Source organism: Lepisosteus platostomus, chromosome 2, assembly GCF_059453375.1.
Source record: "Lepisosteus platostomus isolate fLepPlt1 chromosome 2, fLepPlt1.hap1, whole genome shotgun sequence".
Taxonomy (NCBI): Eukaryota; Metazoa; Chordata; class Actinopteri; order Semionotiformes; family Lepisosteidae; genus Lepisosteus; species Lepisosteus platostomus.
The window spans coordinates 75551448-75571140 of record NC_142612.1 but is presented as its reverse complement, the minus strand read 5'-3'; the positions used below and the strand labels follow the sequence as shown (position 1 = coordinate 75571140).

General features: G+C 36.2%; 1 protein-coding gene across 2 annotated transcripts in view; it reads right to left on the bottom strand.

The window, feature by feature from the left end:
• Positions 1-17022, bottom strand: part of si (sucrase-isomaltase) — a 55928-nt gene extending 38906 nt beyond the window's left edge. Inside the window, exons 1-9 of one of the 2 annotated variants that reach the window (XM_088618549.1) lie at positions 16862-17022; positions 7502-7625; positions 6903-6997; positions 6402-6522; positions 5557-5666; positions 5083-5234; positions 1857-2028; positions 624-723; positions 79-191 (exon numbers count right to left, since the gene is read on the bottom strand). In XM_088618549.1, the coding sequence (XP_088474675.1) occupies positions 79-191; positions 624-723; positions 1857-2028; positions 5083-5234; positions 5557-5666; positions 6402-6522; positions 6903-6997; positions 7502-7622 (984 nt within the window). In that variant the 5' untranslated portion in view covers positions 7623-7625; positions 16862-17022. Of the gene's footprint in view, positions 1-78; positions 192-623; positions 724-1856; positions 2029-5082; positions 5235-5556; positions 5667-6401; positions 6523-6902; positions 6998-7501; positions 7626-9015; positions 9171-16861 lie in introns of those variants that run through there. The other variant, XM_088618541.1, reaches the window with a different exon arrangement.
• Positions 17023-19693: the final 2671 nt, after the last annotated feature.

The following is a 19693-nucleotide window of genomic DNA, read 5'->3' as shown; positions in this document are numbered from 1 at the left end:
ACCTTTGATACATTATGATGGAGATTCAATATATACTGTACGTCTTGTCGACTATTTTTAGGAAAGCAAATTTCTCACCTCCAAAAATTCCCGGACAACTGCCTCTGGAGAATCTCCAAGGAAAATATAAAAGTCTAGGATACCTCCAATTGTCCTGTAGGTTACAGCTGGTGCAGGTTGAAGAGTAACCTCTGTTAAAACAAAATATTTTACTCTCTAAAGTTTGAATTTTTCTAAGAGTTTAATAAAGTGCACTGCAATATGAGCTTCCAAACAATTACTTCTCATATTAATCCATGAACCATTTAGGTAAATAATGGGAACAATATGAATGCTACTGTATAAAACAAAAAAAGACATACGTGAACCCTCAGAATTAATTCATCTTATTTACTGTGTGGAAAGTGCTGGTCTTAAACTGATTTTTCATATGTAAATTACTCTCTATGCATAGTTTAAACTATACCTTCAGTATCAATCCAAAATTAGAAGTGTCTCTATATTTTCTTAAATTTACATGTGGTATAAAATAGTTTAGTACATGATACGAACTAAAAAAAGAATTTGAACAAGAAATATTCTGAAAAATATATAGTATTTATACACAGACTGGAAATGTTTACCCATAGCATTGCTGTTCATTAGGAAAACACCAAAGGACTTTCCAGTTTCATCTTCCAGGCACAAGAAAAAGGTATAGTGCCCATATAGGTTGTGTGTTCCCTGAAATTATACAGTAGGTCACCTTAAAACACTGTCATTTTACTTTTGCGAAATTACATTACAATCTAAAGCATTGTGTGCACTATGCAGTATTAAATAAAGATGAACTGAAAATGTTTAAAAGAAATCTGCACTGTTTTCAACTAATGTATTATTACTATTATTATTTAGCTAAACACAAACACATTTCTCTGTGGATATTAGCAAATATTATCTCATGGCAATGTTCTTAATATCATATCTGGCCCTTTATGTGGTGTCAGTTGAGTGGTGTCGCTAATACTACAACAAGACATCATTTCAAAGAATTGAAAAATGAATGACACATCATCACGTGAATGATGTATAACAGACGGTAGAACTAGTAATGCATTTGCTTCAAACGTTTTAGAACTCAGCTATTAATGGTGTTTTTAAAAGAAATGTGGGTGGAGATCAAATTCCTAATCTTGGAAACTTCCACGCTCCCACACATAAATATCTCGCTGCCTTGCACCCCCTTTGAGCTTCTTTCTCACATCCCTGTTTTCACCCCAGATTCACCCTTGCAGCAGCTCCCTTGCTCATTCCTCGTGGAGGGGAGGCGGGGCTGGGTTCTGTCAGTCTCATCTTCACAAAATGTTAAACTTTCAATACATTCCACTTCGTTGTCACATTAGTTTTTGGCTGAACTACTGAAACCTCAGCTAGGTCAGATCTTTTATTTTTATTTTTAATTTGGATAGCAAAACATGATAGAGCTATGGTATGAATACACTTTTGATGCTTTCATGTTCAACAAGATTTTGGCTTTCTCTCATATCTGAATTAAGGGGCTAGATTTTTAACATTGACTGTCAACTTATTGTTAAGGGGAGGGACAATTTTTTTAACATTTTTTTTTCCATTCAACAAGCCAACACTGTAGATATACAGTAGTGCAAATTAATGTTAATGCATGAGTGTGTTATTTAAACTGTTGGAGGAGACTTACAGTACATCTTTTCATATATGGTATCTAATGTTAGTGTAACATTGAATTGTATGTTTGAGATGTTTGCAACATTGGGACAAGGTGTTCTGTCTGTCTCATTTGGGGAATTAAGTGAGACACAGAGCACAACTGTATCAATAAAGAAGAAACTGAATATTACCCCATTGGGAAAGGCATCCCTTGTAAAAATGGGCCATGTTCTCCAGTTAGTATCATGAAGAAAATGCTGGTGAATGTGCTCTCCCAGACCATAAATAGTATGAGAGGGCAGTCGTGCAGACAACTGTAAATACTGATCAGCAAACACAACAGGACCAATTGTTGTATCAAACCTGTGAAGAGAAGCCAGTTGAGTTATCTGAGATGAGTAGAACAGACCAGTAGCAGGAGACTTTATCTTTGTCCATACATATTCCTATACACTTCTGATGGAGAAAACACTTTTCTGTCCATGTAAAGTTTTAATAGTAATTGAAAAGAAACAGTAAGAATATTAACATTGCAAAGAGTGTTTTTTCAAGCTTGTACCTCACGTCTGTGTAAACTGGCTTTATTGTTTATAAAACAGAGCCTGGCAAACACAATAATGGGGTTGCAGAAAAGTCCAAAGGTTTGCAAATATTTCCTATTAAAAATATTATGTTTATACTGTTACAGCTTTATGTGACTAGGAAGGATCTCTTAGAGTTTTAATCCAAATAAAGGGATGTTTGCTGAGATGTGGGGGTTCCCTCATCAAAGACAAGGTTTACCTTGGTACCTTGATTACCTTGTTAATTACCTAGGTAATTAAGTCATGGGTTAATGGCTGTCAAGGAGCAGTACAGAAACACACCTTATAAGAGCACAATACCACCACATGACCAAACAACAAGAAAAAAAGAACAAAACCTGACTGGAGCTAAGTATTTGAACCTTGCTAGCGAGATCTTGCTATTCTGTGTTTTTAGGAAACTTGGGTTTCCTGGGTAAAAGATACCTCAGTTAAAGATGTCTTTCCTGCTTAGAGTGCATTTTTCGAATAGGGAGATAGGCTTGCATTTATTTTGTGGCATCCGGAGTGCAGACAGAGAGATTTAACTGCAGGTTGTATTGCATTTACTTAGGAAGGCAGCTTATCTCTTATTTGGCCTCTGTAGGCATAAAGAGTTTAATACTTAGTAGAAGTCTGTGGTTTTCTGGGTGATTAAGATAGTAGGCCTCTGATTAATATAGTAATTTGTGTGTTGTATGTTTTGTTGTGTGTAGTGTAGTTTGTATTGTCATCATTAATAAATATTTGTTTAATCAAGTGTGCCTGGTTTATTACTTTTTTCATCAAAGCTATGCCAGAGAACAAAGAATTCACATGCCTATAATTATACCAACTGCTTGGGTATATTATTGAGAATTCACTTACAAGTTGGGTTATGAATCTTTATTTCACTTATTGATTAAACCGCTCTGTCAGTTACTGATTATTGCCATTTTTGTAACCCCCCATTTGTAACAATACATATATTTTTTTGTATTTGGCCAACACTTTTAGCAGACAAATAACATACATTACTGAAAAAGGGGACTATTTGGACCCTATCCAATAAATTTGGGTTATTTAATTTTTTACATTCAGTCCTAGAACATCTAAGTAAATTACTTGCTTAAAACATCTGATTGAAGTCTGAACACAGGCATGCATCATCTTTGCTTTGAAGCATGCAGCATCAAAGTACAAGATCATTTGATAATTACATTCCAAATACATGAAATGTCATAAAGATAACTATTTAATGTGCAGTAAATTATCTGTAAAACCTTGTGACCTATTACAAAATGTTAGTTTTCTATAAATGCATTAGCACTTATCAGGTAATAGGATGGTTGAATTGTTATCGTTGTTAAGAGTGTAATATTTTTAAAGTAAATCTCATATTTGTTTGATAACGTGGGCTTTGAACTCAGTTACACTATAGACTGCAACTCTTAAATTATCTTTAATCCAAGCCGTTGAGCAGGGGGGACTGCAGTAATAAATGTTTTATTGTGTTTTAACTAGCGTGTATGAGAGTGCATTCTCATGAGCATTTTTGCTTCCTCTGATAATATAACCCTACTGGTATTTACACCACTTGTTGAAATTGATAGACATGGATATGGAAAATATATATCATTATTGTATAGGAGTGTATTTTAGGATTCAGTATAAAATTATCAGTGTTAATTTGAAGGCATTCTTATTTCAACCAGCCTACTACCTACTTGACAACATTTTATTGTTGGAAACAACAGTCTATGAACCTACAAATTGACACAGTTATTTTGTAGCCCTTGAGATTCTCTAGTCCTTTAGATGCCTGTCTTCAATTGCACATCTCTACCAGTGTTGCTTTGTTTGTATTAATGGCACAAGTCCTTACCAAATCTCATTGTTTCAGTTTTAAATACAGTACCTGCCATTTTTGTGATTTTAATGTATTCACATATGTTATGACATGTTTGCAAAACAATCCATCAGGTCCTGGTTGATTTTTGGTATTAGTCCAGACAAAACTACAGAGAGCTCTTGTAGTGTCAAATTCTCTTTCAAATGACTCCTTAAAAAAAATGTTTCCAGAGTTTGATTTCTTGATCGCCTCTACTGAGTTATCCATATACTGTACATGCTGGTCAGAGTAGAAACCCACTGCCAACTTCTGGATCTCCCAGTGCTAATACAATGACTGACCTGTTGCTGGTCACACAGTATATGCATTTTCCCTGCTCATTTTTCTTGTCAAAGCAAAATAAATCTTTCGATTCTGTATTAATGTTACTTAATAAAGTGTATAAAATGTACTGTACATTCTTAAATGAAGTAACAAGTTTTATCTCTTTATTTTTGTAACCCAGCAGAATCATAATAATTTCTAATATTACCTGACCATGACAGGTCAGCTCATTAGTGAACAACTCATTTCTCAAGAATGTCAGGGTATTTGGCATTTACTGTAACTTTTCTCAAAGGCACAGCAAACAGGCACAATAGAAACTCTTGGTCATCGATTATTAATGTTTCGAAGTAACAATATAAAGTGTTATACAGTATAACACTTTGATCCTCTAACTCTTAACTACTCACAAGACTACCACTCTCATCCGAGAAGCCATTTGTTTTATTTTTCCTCTCTAGAACTTTAGCTAGTTCAATGATATTTCTTTGCAGTGCTGATGGATGCCATTTCTTCAAGATCAATTCTCAAAGGAAGAATCAGGTCCTCTTGGGAGTCCCTTTGTACAGCAATAAGAGCAATATTTACAGACAAATGTCAGCCTTTTACTTAAGCCCAGCCAACCAATCAAACAAATCCACCAAGACACATAAGAAAGGAGAAAATACAAAGAGGAGAGAGACATTCGCTCTTACTTACAGAACTTTTCTGGAAGACGCTCTTAAAAGTTTAAATCCAAAGGGGTTATTCACAAGCTCCAGCTCATAATTGGGGTTGGAGGCTGGTGGACCATTAAATTGTTTTACATGCTCGTGTGGAACTTCAAATCTTTCCTTGTTGGAGTCAGTTATCTATAATAGCAATGTAAATACTAAATGTAAAACTCACAAGAAAAATTTTAAAAACATGAAATGTTTAAAAAAATCACACAGGAGCCAGGTAATAGTTGGGAAGTCTCGTTTTGCCTAACTGGAAAATATCCAGTTAAAAATGCAGTTTTATCTTTTATTTAATTCCTTGGAGACATATCCCATTACTTTAAAAACCTAAATCGCAATGAAGTTAATATCCTGCCCATTTCAAACACAATCAAAACTAAATGAAAATCAAACCAACAGCTACTGCCATATCCGAACCTGAGCAAAAGGACTCTTCAATGTAACATGCACAAACCTTAAATCGAAAGCGGTTCTGTGTCTGCATCTCTGCAAAGAAATTGGCATTCTCTATGTCATTTCCAAAAAGTGATGGGGCAGGTTGTCTCTTGAGTTTCACTGTGAATCCTTAAAAAGACAAAAGTTGCAATTTACAACATGCACTTGGGTGTCCTTGGATGAGCAAGGGAACCCAATCCAAAAGGGAACCCTGCCATCCCACTCCAGTCAATCCTTCTGAGAGCTGGATTCTTTCCCCTTTATGGGATGTTAGTCATCTGGTCTCATGTAGGATCCTAAGTCCCCTGGGAGCTCAGAGTGCTCAATAGAACTAGAGCATATCAAGGGACAGCATGGTGAATTAGTAGAAACCATCCCTGCTTCAGTTCCAGGGTTGCACATTCTGCTTGCATTCCACAGAACTGTTTCTGTTGGAATCACTTCTTAATGTTTCGAACCCACAGTAAGTATATGTTGGCCTTGTTTGTTGTTTTTTCAAGATCTGGAATTCCTGTAATCCCGGTTTTGCATGTTTTCAAATTGACTTCTGTTTATTGGTCAACGGAAACTTGATAACCCTGCGCACAGCTCCGGAGGTTCCTGCCATGGGCTTCTATGTGTGAGTTATTTGTGTGGTATCTCATGCTCGCATTGGTTTATGATTGATAGGGTTCCCCCTGTCTATCAAAAGTGTAGTAAGTAGTCTGACTGGCTTTAAATTGTCCATTCCACAAGGAAGCTAGGTGCTATACACTATTACTCTACCTTTTTGACAGTGGTTCTTCTGCCTTTCTGCAATTAACATAGAATCATGTATGAGTCTATGCAACACAATCAGATACTACGTAGCCTAAAAGGATTCACCTTTCTGATCAGGAGTCTGACCATCCACAACTTCATAGCCATGATTTGTGGGGAAGAAACACCAAGGCACATACGTTTCATTCAAGGGCTGCCAACAGCATCCACGTGCAGAACACTTATCCTGCCAACATCCAAGAACCAAAGAAGAGAATATGGTTACGAAATTCAATATCATGACAGCATTTTCAACACAGTATTTGATATCCTCAGACGATTCCCCATCAAATTCAAGCTTCATTAAGGGAAGAACCTTCTGCCCTACAAAATCAGCTAACCATTTTTAGAAAGCTGCTTAATCTGGATAAACATTGTGGCAACAGTTTTCCCCAGAAACACAGGATGCAAACAGGACTATTAAATTCAAATTTAAACCAAACTACATGTCAAAGATCCAAAATGGGAAAACTGTCTTAAATGGATTTTCCAATTGTTTTTGCAGAATACAAACATATCTGCATATCTCAGCAATTTATTTTCTCCAGCAGGAGATGTAGAACGAACCTTTGAAACTCCTCCATCCGGAAAACAGTCAATCCGTTCTGATAGCGCAATACTGGGACACTCTGGGGTGAAGTTCAGTTGTGTGTTGTTAGTTTCTGCAAAAACAAATGATCCAAATAAATAAATATTTAAATAAATAAGTAAATAAATAAATTACTATATATTTAATGAAAGATGTTTAAGTTTAGTTTCAGGTCAAGGGAAATCTGGAAGGTTCTGTAATGGTGCACCTCATTTAAGATTAATAACATACCAGTTAGCAAAAACATGAATCTAATTTTGGCACCTAAATATCTGAATTAGGTTTATTCCATGCTGAAAAAAAGAATAAAGAGAACAGGTGACACCTGAAGAAGGCTCCACGGCCGAAACGTTGTGTTCTCTTTCTTCTTTTTTTCAGCATGGAATAAACCTAATAAATGTTATTTAAATGCTTAATTGTAATTCCACCACACATAAGCCAAAAAAAAGGCTGTCATCACCTAAAGAAAAATCAAAGTCTTTATTCCTAAAATCGTTCTTATACAGAAGTTCTTCCATTTCAAACAATTTATCGAAAAGCTGTAAAACTGGGCAAGGAAAACCTTATTGTTTCTTACCGTTCTTAATAAGTGCTGGTTCACCAGTGGCCAGAAGAATAACAAGAGCAAGAGCCACAACTGTGACCAGCAGAAACAGCACAATCAGTGTAACTTCCAAGCCTGAAAATTTTTTCTTCATTTTCTGGAAGAAAAATGTACAGACCTTACTTGTTTACATATGTTTCACAATTACTACATTTAAATATATAGTCTTCATCTCCGTGTAGAGATCAAATTAAATTATTTATATACTGTACATATGCATGAAGACAATCTATGAAAACCGCAGCCTTGATCAAGTATTTTAAACACATATCAAATTGATGGAAAATGTATAGTAAAATGTAGGGAAGAGAAGTTCTATTTTTTAGTTGAAATATGACACTCTATCTAAAAAATAGAAAACACTCTATGAAAAAAGTAAAATGTTAGTCGGATCTTCCTGGGTATTTACAGAAAATCATAAACACATAGTTTAATAGTTTATTTTTTTCATCATCTTCTCCAAACTCTGAAAGGTATAGCATTGTTTTTGACTACTTCTTGCACGCTTCAACTCTGGTTTCAAGAATCTGCAAGGAAACATTTCTTCAGCTTCAAATCCCCTTCATCAGTTCTTTCTCTTTGCAGTCTATTCAGGTCCGCAATATAGTGAACGATTCACAGTTTCTTCCAAGAGAATGGGATAAGGTGCAGTAGCGGTGGCCCTTGTTGTTGCAAGTCCACTGTATGACAGAGCCAGTCTCCAGGGTACTCATCTAATAGTAAGCTGTTCCTTAAATCACAGGTCCAAATTCTCAAATTATCAACCATATGCAGTTGTCTTAATTTTTTTGCTTTTCTAGGGAAATGGCATTCATTTCTTAAAAACTATATTTTCTCCATACCCATTTTTCTTTCCTTATCAAGGAATGTACTTCACTTGATACACTAAATCTTCTTTTTCATTTAATTTGAAAAGCTCTTAAGCCTTAAATTATTCAAAGACCTTGCATTTCTAATATCGGTTGCTCTTCAAAGTATCTTTGAAGTTCCTTTCTCATACAAAAAGAAGCGTAACTCAAGTCAGGTATGCCTCATTAATAAACGTAAATACAGTATATATGTGAAGCAACATCATATACAGTAGTACAATGGTCTTTCAGTGCTACTGAATCATTGTTTTTGGGAAGGATTAGGAAAATATTTCAGATTTAAAGACATGTTAACGCAAACTATGCTAAAGTCTGTCTGAAAGAACATGCAAGTGTGTAAACTGCTGTTGCTGTTGTTGTATTTATCCTATCATAAACACACTTCCCACCAGTATATTTAATAAGAGGAAAGTTACAAAAGAGAGGTGTTACTATTGAAATAATTAAAATGCTCAGTAACAATAAGTTAAAGACAGATATGCATATTTCATGTTGTTTATTAAACAAAGGTAAAATTGTCTTTTTTCTGTAGTATACTATTATAATAACAATAGGTATTTTTTCATTGTTCTTTATCAATAGATTCCAGTACACTCAATAGATGACCAAAAAGCTTACCATGTTGCTGTTCTGAGTGCTGTCAGCTTATGGTAGAGTGAAAGTCCTTTGAGTTTTGCATATACACTATGTATTTTGGAATGATCCTTAGCTCATTGGTTGATGTTTCTTGCCATAATGTTATGTTGTGTAACATGGTTACACCTTTGCCATATTAGCGCTGCAAGATAACTTTATCTCTTTTTTCCCATCAACCTATGATATAATTACAGTGTCAGATAACTGTTAATAACTAGATAAGTTTATTACCAAGGAAGGAGCTCCTTTGGGTTTTCAGAGGGAAGCACAAAGTTTATTTTAATTCAATTTAAAAAGAAAGAACAAAGAGGGAACCTGTATACTGTATTCCCTGTTTGTCCTGTCTCCATCGTGAGCTATGTTAAGACTTAAAGGAACAAGTAATAGGTTTATTCCATGCTGAAAAAAAAGAAAGAAAATGAATGAATGATTTTTTTTTAATCATTCACCCATCTTTTAACCATTTTAGCTAATTTACACCTTGGACTGGACACCAGTCCATTGCAGGGTACACACTCTCAAACCTGTACCAATGTTTCCAGGGCCAATTTCACCTAGAAGTTTCCCTACCAGCATGCTTTTTGGACTGCAGGAGGAAACCAGAGCACCCAGAGGAAAACCATGTCAGTATGGGGAGAACTTTAACTCAACTAGCACCCCAAGAACTGAACCCAGGCCCCAGCACTGCAAGGCAACAATACTAACCACTGCACCATCAAATATATTCAACCCACTTTCAAAAACAACAAAAAATATCATAAAATTTCAATGCTGTATTAAAATGTACAGATGGTGCTGTCTGAAATATTTTGCCAAGGTACTGTACTGTATTTTTACATTATGCAATTTTTGGCCCTCCCCAGCTGACTGTCACTGTCACTTTAAGGCAGGAATGTTTTCCAGAGCTGCTTCATTCCTGTGTTGCATGCTACATGCAATAGGCTGTCAGCTTCCACATCTTGCGCGTCAAGGAAAGGTGGAAATGGATTTCATACAGTATTTCATATTTCAAGACATACTGTAGCGCAGCAGCATGAAGACTGGGTTTGGCCATACAGATGAACAATTTAGTTGAAACCATGTTTCTTCTTAAGGTCTCAATGTTAATTTGTGGGATTTTTAGTTATAATTATCAACAATTAAAAGGCACCTTACCGTATCTGGGGCAAAAAAAACTGTGCCTTGGGAAAGTATTCAGTCCCTTACACAGTTCTCACATGTTATTTCAAAGCTTGCAGTCATGGCACTTTGTTATACAGTATACACAACCTACTCCACACTTTACATAAAGCAGAAAACAGAAAGAAAGAACTAAATCATGATTATGGAATTATTCAGACCCCTTTCTGTGGCAAACCTCCATTAATTTAGATGAACAAAATGACCTTAATGAGCCACACAAATAGTTGAGAATTAGCTCAGAATAAACCCTTAACACGTTTCTCCGTGAGGTTCCCTTTTAGCACACTCTACTGTGCTGCAAACTGAGCACCCAGGGAAGGAGTAAATTGTTGTGGGAGGCCTCTGTGAGGCAAACGACAACTATAAAAAGAGCTACAGAGTTTAATGGCTAGGGTGGGAGGAAATGTGTATCAGTCAAAGGTGGCCTGTATTGTAGAGTGGACAAGTCATTTCAGATCTCACACGGAGTTTGCAGCAAAGCACCAGGGCAATCCTATAATATTGTTGCAAAAAGCAGTTAGATAAGACCGAATTTGTACATTGTGGTCTAGATGGGAAATGTCATGTTTGGCATAGACTCAACAAAGTACATCTCACTATGTCCAATTTCCACTGTCTCCCAATGTCCCATACCATACAGTCAAGCATGGTGGTGGCAGCACCACAGTGGGGTGATGGGGTTGTTTCTCCTCAGCAGGGACTGGAAAGTTTCTTAAGACTGAAGGAAAAATGGACTGAGCAAAGTACTTGTCAAATGTGTAGACTCCCTCAGTTTTGGGAAACTGCAAATTTGGCTTGAGGATTATTCGACAAATATCCATTGACTTCTGTGGGCAGAAGGGTATCCAGATCTCTCATGTATTGAGAAACCACACAAAAAAACAACAACGTTTTTACATACAATTTCTAAAATTTAAAACATAATTTAAAGTTCTTGAATTAAAAAAACATTGTAGTGATGACGCTTAAGAAGAAGGGAAAAAACAAACTCTTCGATTTCTTTTACTATTTATACAATCTATAAATACCACCTGGTTTGCTTAAAATGGTACCTTAATCGAACTGTATAACAGTGAACATATCCCATTTTCATTTGTAATTAGTTTGAATAGAATTGCTTTGGATTCAAGCATTCTGCAATAACCTTTAGATGTATCTAATAGAGTAGTTCTTTTATAATCAGTTATAAAATGACTGGTTCATCAAGAGATCACACTTTTATAATTGACTCTGTCACTTGTAAATGATCTACCTGCCACGGGTTCTTCCATTACATTGTAGTACATAATTAACACTTCCTTTTTTTTACGAGAGTTTCAGATTCATGCATTTCTTAAGGTTGAGCAAGATTTTTACCCTACAACAGACACCAGATAATCTGAACTGTAAAATTCCAAACTTCTCAACAGATAAGAAACACTTCATGTTTTTAACCAGGTAAGAATTTTGAGAGAAGGTAAACATTTATTTAATATATAAAATGCAATGTTGTGACAAGCACAGCATGCAGAAAGACTTTTTAAGGTGTATACTTTGTCTAAGTATTTTTCAAAACTATAGTAGAATTTCCTTTTTGCTTTGTTGCATGAAGTATTGCCAAAGAGATGAAACTTGGAATTTTCAATTTAAAGTCTGAACATTAATTTCACACCTGAATTGATTTCAGATCAATCTTGGGTGAAAACATAACACGGATATACAAGCATTTTGTTTGATTTTTTATATACCATTATATAAAATGTGTTAGACTTAAGTTATAAGCATTAAATTATTACCTTATCTATTCCTTCAACTTTCCATTTTCATTAAAAGTAAAAGCAGCATAATCATTTCTTGGAAACATACAATGACATTTACCCAGAGTTCAAGATTTTTTTATTAATCAATTTGTTGTTTTTTATCATTTTTTTATCATGAGTAAGCTGACCAAAGTTACAATAGATAGAAAGTTACATTTTTTGTGCAAGTGTAATTTTTTACTGTCAAACTTAGCAGCAGTTATTTTATCTAATTGTAAAATGTCATCAGGCATATACAGTAATGTATGTCGTTGATCTTTACTGCATTGATTCCAAAGCAAAGATATATATTTTTGTAATTGTGTGACCAAAATTGCACACCATGTTCTGAAAGAGGCCTTACTAGTGCAATTTAGCATTTTTGCATAACATTTCTTTTTTAGATGTAGCCTATACGGTCTGTTTTCTTTTTTATTGCTTTTCCACATTGTCAAGAAGTTGTAATAAATGTGTCAACACGGATTCTTTTTATATCGTCTTTTTATCTTTTTTCATATCGGGAACTTGTCCAAGCTCAATGTTTTCCAAAATCTTTTTATAAATTACCTTTCTATTGCCTGCACAGAAAACTCTGCACTTGCCTACATTTAATGCATTTGCATTGTTCCCAATCTTGAATTTTGTCTTTTTGAACTTCTTCTGCAGTTTCTACAGTGTTTATTAATCATTCTATTTTGGTTTCTATATTTCTTTGTGAACAAACTTTACTCTGCTAACTGTTTCAGAATCAAAATCACAGATATAAATTAAGAGCAGTGGCCCTAATACAGATACCAGGGTTGCTCTGCTTTTTACACCACCCAAATTGCACATTCACCCTGATCTGCACTCTTATTTCTAATGATTAACAAGATTGTGATCTAAGGACATGCATTTAATACCTGCAATTATTTTTATGAGGAACTTTATCAACTGCTAGCCAGTAGCTATATCACCCTGCAGCTCTCAACTGGCTACCCACTGAAGCTCAGCAGGTGTAAGCCTGGTCAGTACCTGGATGGGAGACCTCCTGGGAAGCTATGGTTGCTGCTGGAAGTGGTGTTACCCACACCCACCCTGCAGTCTGTGTGGGTCCTAATGCCCTGGTATAGTGGCAGGGACACTATACTGTAGTGGGTGCCATCTCTTGGGTGCGATGTTAAATTGAGTTCCTGACTCTCAGTGGTCATTAAAGACCCCTGGGTATTTCTCAATACGAGTAGGGAGTTATCCTGGTGTCTGGGCCAAATTTCCCCCCTTGTCCTTTACCGTGGCCTCCAAATTGTCCCCATGTATAATTGGCTTGCACTTGCCCTGCGATGGACTGGTGTCCTGTCCAGGCTGTACCCTGCTTTGTTGCTTGCCGGGTAGACTCTGACTTTTCCCATGACACCATATGGTATAAAATTGTTTGGCAAATGACATGACATGACTTTATCGGCTCCTTCCAGAAATATGCTCTGTATCTATTACTGCTGCTGCATGTTCATAGAACTCTAATTGGTTAGTTAAACAAGACCCATTTTTTCAAATTCATGTTGAACATATTTTATTTTTTATATCTTTTTTCTTTTGTTCTGATCATTGTTTAAAAATGTACATGTTTATAGTAATAAAAGTCATTGGTCTATTACTTTAAAAAATCTCCCATCTATAAAAAAAAAGAAGGGTGGAGTGGTGGCTCTGTGGCTCAGGATCTGCGTCTGTGACTAGAAGGTTGCCGGTTCAAATCCCGTGGCTGGCAGAGGAATCCTACTCCGTTGGGCCCCTGAGCAAGGCCCTTAACCCTAACTGCTCCAGAGGCTCCATACAATGGCTGACCCTGTGCCCTGACCCCAAGCTTGTCTCCCTGTCTGTGTCTCCATGGAGAAAAGCTGGGGTATGCAAAAAGACAAATTCCTAATGCAAGAAATTGTATAGGGCTAATAAAGAAACATTATTATATTACATTACTTGATACAGTCCTATTTATGGCTCCTATTTGTATAAAAGTGAGACCTTGTTTCCTTTAGTACAATTGGTAGAATAACATCAGAAACTAGAGACTTGTCTGTCTTAAATGTTTCTAATTCCTGTGACACTTCTGCCTCTTTTATGTTAAAACTATTTAATACACAGCTTTGCTCTTGCCCAGCCTGTGGTGTGTTGTTAACGTATTCCTTGGTATATACCTGAATGAAAAGTTAATGTTACATTAATTTTTCTCCATCCTTTACTGTTCTTTCACAGTCACAGAAAAAAACCTTTTTGCATTTTGGCCTCCATTACAATTATGCAATAAGTCATGTTTATTGTTCCTAATTCCCTTCCTAGAACATCTTCATACTGTACCACACCTCACCACCATCTCCTGATGGATGTGCTGTACTTACATCAAGTAAAATGCACCTTTACTATATCCAGCTTAGACTACAGTACATTGCTTTCCCCTCCTTCTTTTCCAGCAACCTCTCTCTCTTCATTCCCATTGTGTCTTTAACAATCTCTCATTGCTCCTCCTCTACTTTTGCAGAGGAAACCAGAAGAAGAACTTCTCTCAATCCTTCTCTCTTCCCGGGCATGCTCTTGCCTTTTCTTTCTAATGAATATCTACAGACTCTGCTCTTTCCTGACCTGTTCTCCTCAGCTACTCTGATAGGAGCAATTTGTTTCCCAGCCCGGACTGCTGCGGCTCCCTGCATCTGCACACAGTCCTCTTCAATTCATCCAAAACCCTACTTCTCACATCATATTTCTTTGCTTCACGTGCGCCGTGTGTAGACTCTTCACTGGCTGCTTTTTCCTGTTTGCATTCACGTCAGAAATTCATGGCATTGCTTAATATTTTCTATATCACTCCACTCCCTCCTGTCTCCAGTCTCTAATCTCTCACACACCCACCCCTCTTTTCATCCTCTTCATTCAATTTCTGTTGACTGGCTGGTTGCACCTTAACCCATGCTTATTCCTCTCCAACAACCTCTGTTTCTCCACTCTTGGCCCCCTGTGGCTCAACTAGTTACCAGAGAACATCAGGATCACATCATCTCTGACTGCCTACCAGCACCTCCAGGAAACTCAATTATTTAAGCTGGACCTGAAGATCTTACAATTTGGCAGCCTTGCAATCTACAGACTGTTTTCACCAGTACTGTGTTGATACAGTACCTGTCAGCAATCACTATAGAAGACCAAATCACAAACAAGCACCTGCTCCTGAGCTGTCCCAGCTCCGTGAATAATAATATAACTTGCAAAGTCATCACATCCATAACCTTGTGACAAAAAAAAAACGGACTTCTAAGTTTTTAAATGAATATTTTAAAAATCAAAGCCGCCTTTGCTAGTTAATTAAAATTATCTTGATTACTTCACATTCTGAAATGCAAAAATGAAAAAAAAAGAATATATTTATAACCTTCAAATGTGTTTGGGATCTGATGTAAAAAGCACAGGATTATTTTTCTCATCACAAGTTACAGTATTTTAACTGTACTTAAAATCACAATAGAGACGTCAGGTAAGAACTACTCACTTACAGGTATTTCGCACAGAAGTGTGTGCAGTGGAGGTGGATCTCATGGTCTCACTCTACTAACTTGATTTGCAGATGGCAGTACTCAGAAAAGGATGGAAACCAGTCTTTATTTAAACAATGAAAGATGTTCAGTACGTTTGTCTTTGCCTTCCATCTCCCCTGCCCTAGTTCACATTCTGGTGGACAGAGTGCTAGTTTCCATAGCAACACTGTGTTCAGCTAGTGGAACTATATGCTGGTGCTAACTCTGAATTGAAAATGAAAGCTGGAGACTATTAAACTAAGATGTTATTTAAAATACTTATTCTAAGCCCTGAAATATTGATTATTTTTTTCTCTGATTTCTGAAGTGCTGTGAATTATGTTAAAAAGGAAAATAATACAGTTTTTTATCCCCTGAACCGAAAATTGTTCATTCTGTTAAAGCTCTAAACTTTTCAGTTTACCAACATATGTCCAGTGCTGACTTCTTCCATAAGTAAAATACCATTCCAACTTTTCTACACCTTCCAGAGAACATTAAATGATATTTTCATAGGATCTGGGGACATATGCTTGGTGCAACTGAGATATAACAGCCACAGCTATCTACCATATGCTTGGCAGTATTTGTCAACCCTGTTATTATGCTGTTTATCATCATTTACATTTCTGGCGACAGCAGCTTGGCTACTAGTTGTTTTCAAATGTTAAGGAATAAAAAACATCTCACACCCACATACACAAATTTGAATAGTCCAGCTAAAAAATAAAATTGCTTTTTTAATTATTTCAGTTGTAGTTGCATTTCCGTGTAGCGTAATTATGTTGGATACCATCACAAGTGGGGAAACTAATCTTTGGCTTCTGGTGCCCAACTCTTGGCATTTGGTAATACTGGTTACATTCCTAGTTCCATTGACATTTAGATTTGCCAGAGTTTTATAGAAAATGGGTTCCCTCTTTCACACAAGACAGGTCTACTTGCCTTCCTCCAAAGAGCACTGCCTGCTGTTACTGCTGCTGTAATTTTTGGATGATCAGGGAAGGCCACCCATGAAATCATCAGCTATCCCCTAGTATTTACGGAGGTTAAATCGGTAATCTCCGGCCTTTGCTTCCGATTATCAAGCACTGCTCATATTCACAGGGTTAAGAACAAACAAATGCCCTGTAAAAATGTAACAAGGAGGACTAAGGTAGGGGGTTATTTAATGACAAATAAAAAAATAATACAGAACCATTTGGACTTTGGATATTTTCCCTATTTTTTCTGGTGTTAATAATTAAACCAGCCTTCCCTGATATGTTTTTCTCCACAGTTCTCAGAACAAGTAATTTTGCTTTTACACTCAGAAACCATCTCACTTACCCTTCACTCCCGACTTATTTTTGCTGTATCTTTAGCCGTAATGCTTGACTTATTGCACCCTTCTTGAAAACTTGTGTGGCCTTTCTGAATGAGAAGAATCTGTAAGTTAAGCACAGCTATATACAGTACAGTACCTTAGAAAAGGACCATTTTTTAGAAACAAAGATACAGTACATAAAACCCCCACAATAGCAAAGCTGCTAGACTTAACTACAATTAAAGCTTCTACACACATAAAATCGAATCTGCAAACCTAAATACCATAGTGGTTTGCGTATCGTATTGCAATGAGACATTTGCTAAAATTAGATTTGAGTTTGATTTTCTACAGCTGTTAGATTCTACCATATATTAGATGAAACAGGAGACACATGCTTACTGTATGTCGGGGACAGTCCATCCTCAGCCTTTACAAGTCTTTCACATTAACATCTCTGGAAAGTAAGAAATGAATGCGTGCAACTTTTCAGCAGTCTGAACAGCACTTATTACTCTCTGAGAGGTGAGACCTATTGAGGTTAGAAAATTTGATACACACTGATAAGTCATCTTGCTCACCAGCACTTATGCACTGTTACAACTTTTCCTTTGTGCCCTTAAAATATAAAACAGGATATACAGTGCATTGCAATATTTCTTAGAATCTTTTCATTCTGAGCAACAGTCAAGCTGTCAATAGCATATGCCAAGCAAAAACCTCTCTCAACTCATTGCATACAGAAACAAATAATATGATTGCAGAATGTTCAAGAGCAACATGGAAATAAACGTATACAAATATTTCTCTACTTTTTCAGGTCTACCTAATGTTGTGTGTTATCACTTTGCTGTGAAAGATTTGTATGAAATAAGTGATCACACGTACAATGTAAGTACAGTAGCTAACAGGGTTTCAGCTGTAAAGAAAGTCATATTGCACTACTAATATCATTATGATCACAAAAGACCCCAAGAAATTGAAAAACTGCATTTACAGGTAAGAATTCCTTATCTTCTTTATTCCTAACTTCATTAGTTGTTTCCCTAGAGCACAATACAAATGCTGATATAGCATATGTTTATACAGGATATTCTGTATTATACATGAACATAGATGTGCTCCTTCCATTCTTTCTAAATCTGTAGCCTTTTTCCACAGTTTTCACATGATTATTTCACTTGCTCACTCATAGGGTTCACCTTCACTGTCTTATCAAATGTTTTCAAGAGAGCAGGAGATGATATCCACATCTCGAACACCCGGACATCATCTTTATCCGGAAGAATATCAGCAAAGATTAGTTCCTTCTTCACCCAGATAATGAGAAAAGTTGAGCTGCTGACACTAATCCTTGCAACATAGCCTGTTTCTTTGGTATGAAGGATTTAAAGAACACAGTATTCTAATCCCTTAGAATACTATATAACCTATGTAACTAATAGGCTTATGTATGCTGCAGCAATTCTTTCATTTCTTAAAAAAGAAATTTAAGATAGAAATACTGAATCAAGGCTGCCATCACATTCAATTCTGTAACTGTCCAAGTAGCCATTGCAGAGAATCCTTCTACAATATAGAAGTACATCCCTGTGAAATACTTGAGTGAGTGCATGAGGTGAAGAGATCCCTCAAATGTAGTAAGAAGGGATTGCTTATTCTTAAAAGGAGAGCAGTAATGTAAAAAGTCACAAGCATATGGAAAGGTTACCTAGAACCACAGGATTGTGATGTAACAAATGCCAGTTCTCTCAAACACATTTATGGTAGGTATCACATTCATTTTCTTCCTATATTCATAATTCCCATAACGAACAGAACACATGAATAATTATAAAAACAGAAGGAAGAACTTCTCAGCCATGATGACAAAAATGACGCAGATGTAAGGAGTGCTTTGATTATCAACAGTGTTTGCATGACAGCTTTCATCTTTGTATTGTTCCATTAATGTCACTCTCCTGTTGGCTCTTTGAAACAAATCACAGCCTGTATATCAAATCACGGGCTTTGAGTTTCTTTTAAAGTGCTTGGAAATAGAAAAGTGTTATTATTGTTGTTGTCCCTGCTCGTCTGCGTTCTGTGCTCTTAAACACTGGACATCGCAGAAGACCGTTCTGTCTTCAGACATCAGAGATTGATGTCATGTAGCTGAGGTAACAAATTATCATAAACACAGCTTTGAAAACAGTACTTAAAATTTGCAAAGCAAACAATCAATTCAATCCTGTAGTGTGGTTTGACATACATCATAACAAGTGGCTGTAAATGGGACACCTTCAAGTATTAGTGATCACAAAAAGTTAGTGTGGTTTTTGCTGAATTGTCTTAGGAGAGCACAAGATATGTTACTACAGAAAGTACATCAAAATGAAAAGATCCAGAAAGAATATATTGATATATTAAGATTACACTTAAAAAAGGAAATATCAACTGTAAGTGATACTACTTCATTTTATTTGTAAAATATTAAACCATAGACTATTTCTCAATGAAGACCACACACTATTATATATACTCTATAAACAACCACAGCTTCTTTTCACTTTGGATTAGTTGTCAAACATTATCTTGAATCTAGACGGAGACATGTCTGGCACTTTCTTAAGAACTCAAAAAACCCGGCATCAAGAAGAAAATGCAGAATATCGCAGTATCCATTCATGTGGACAGGGGAAACAGTAATCTCTCTCTGGTTTTGGAGTGACCTGTCACAAGGCTCGGCCGTATTGTGAAAGGCTGTCTAGATCCAAACTACATAGCAAATAGACTCCAAATATAGGAAGGCCATGATTATATCAGAGTAATTTATCATTCTGGGTATAAGAATGCTATTGGTGGGAACTGGCATGACC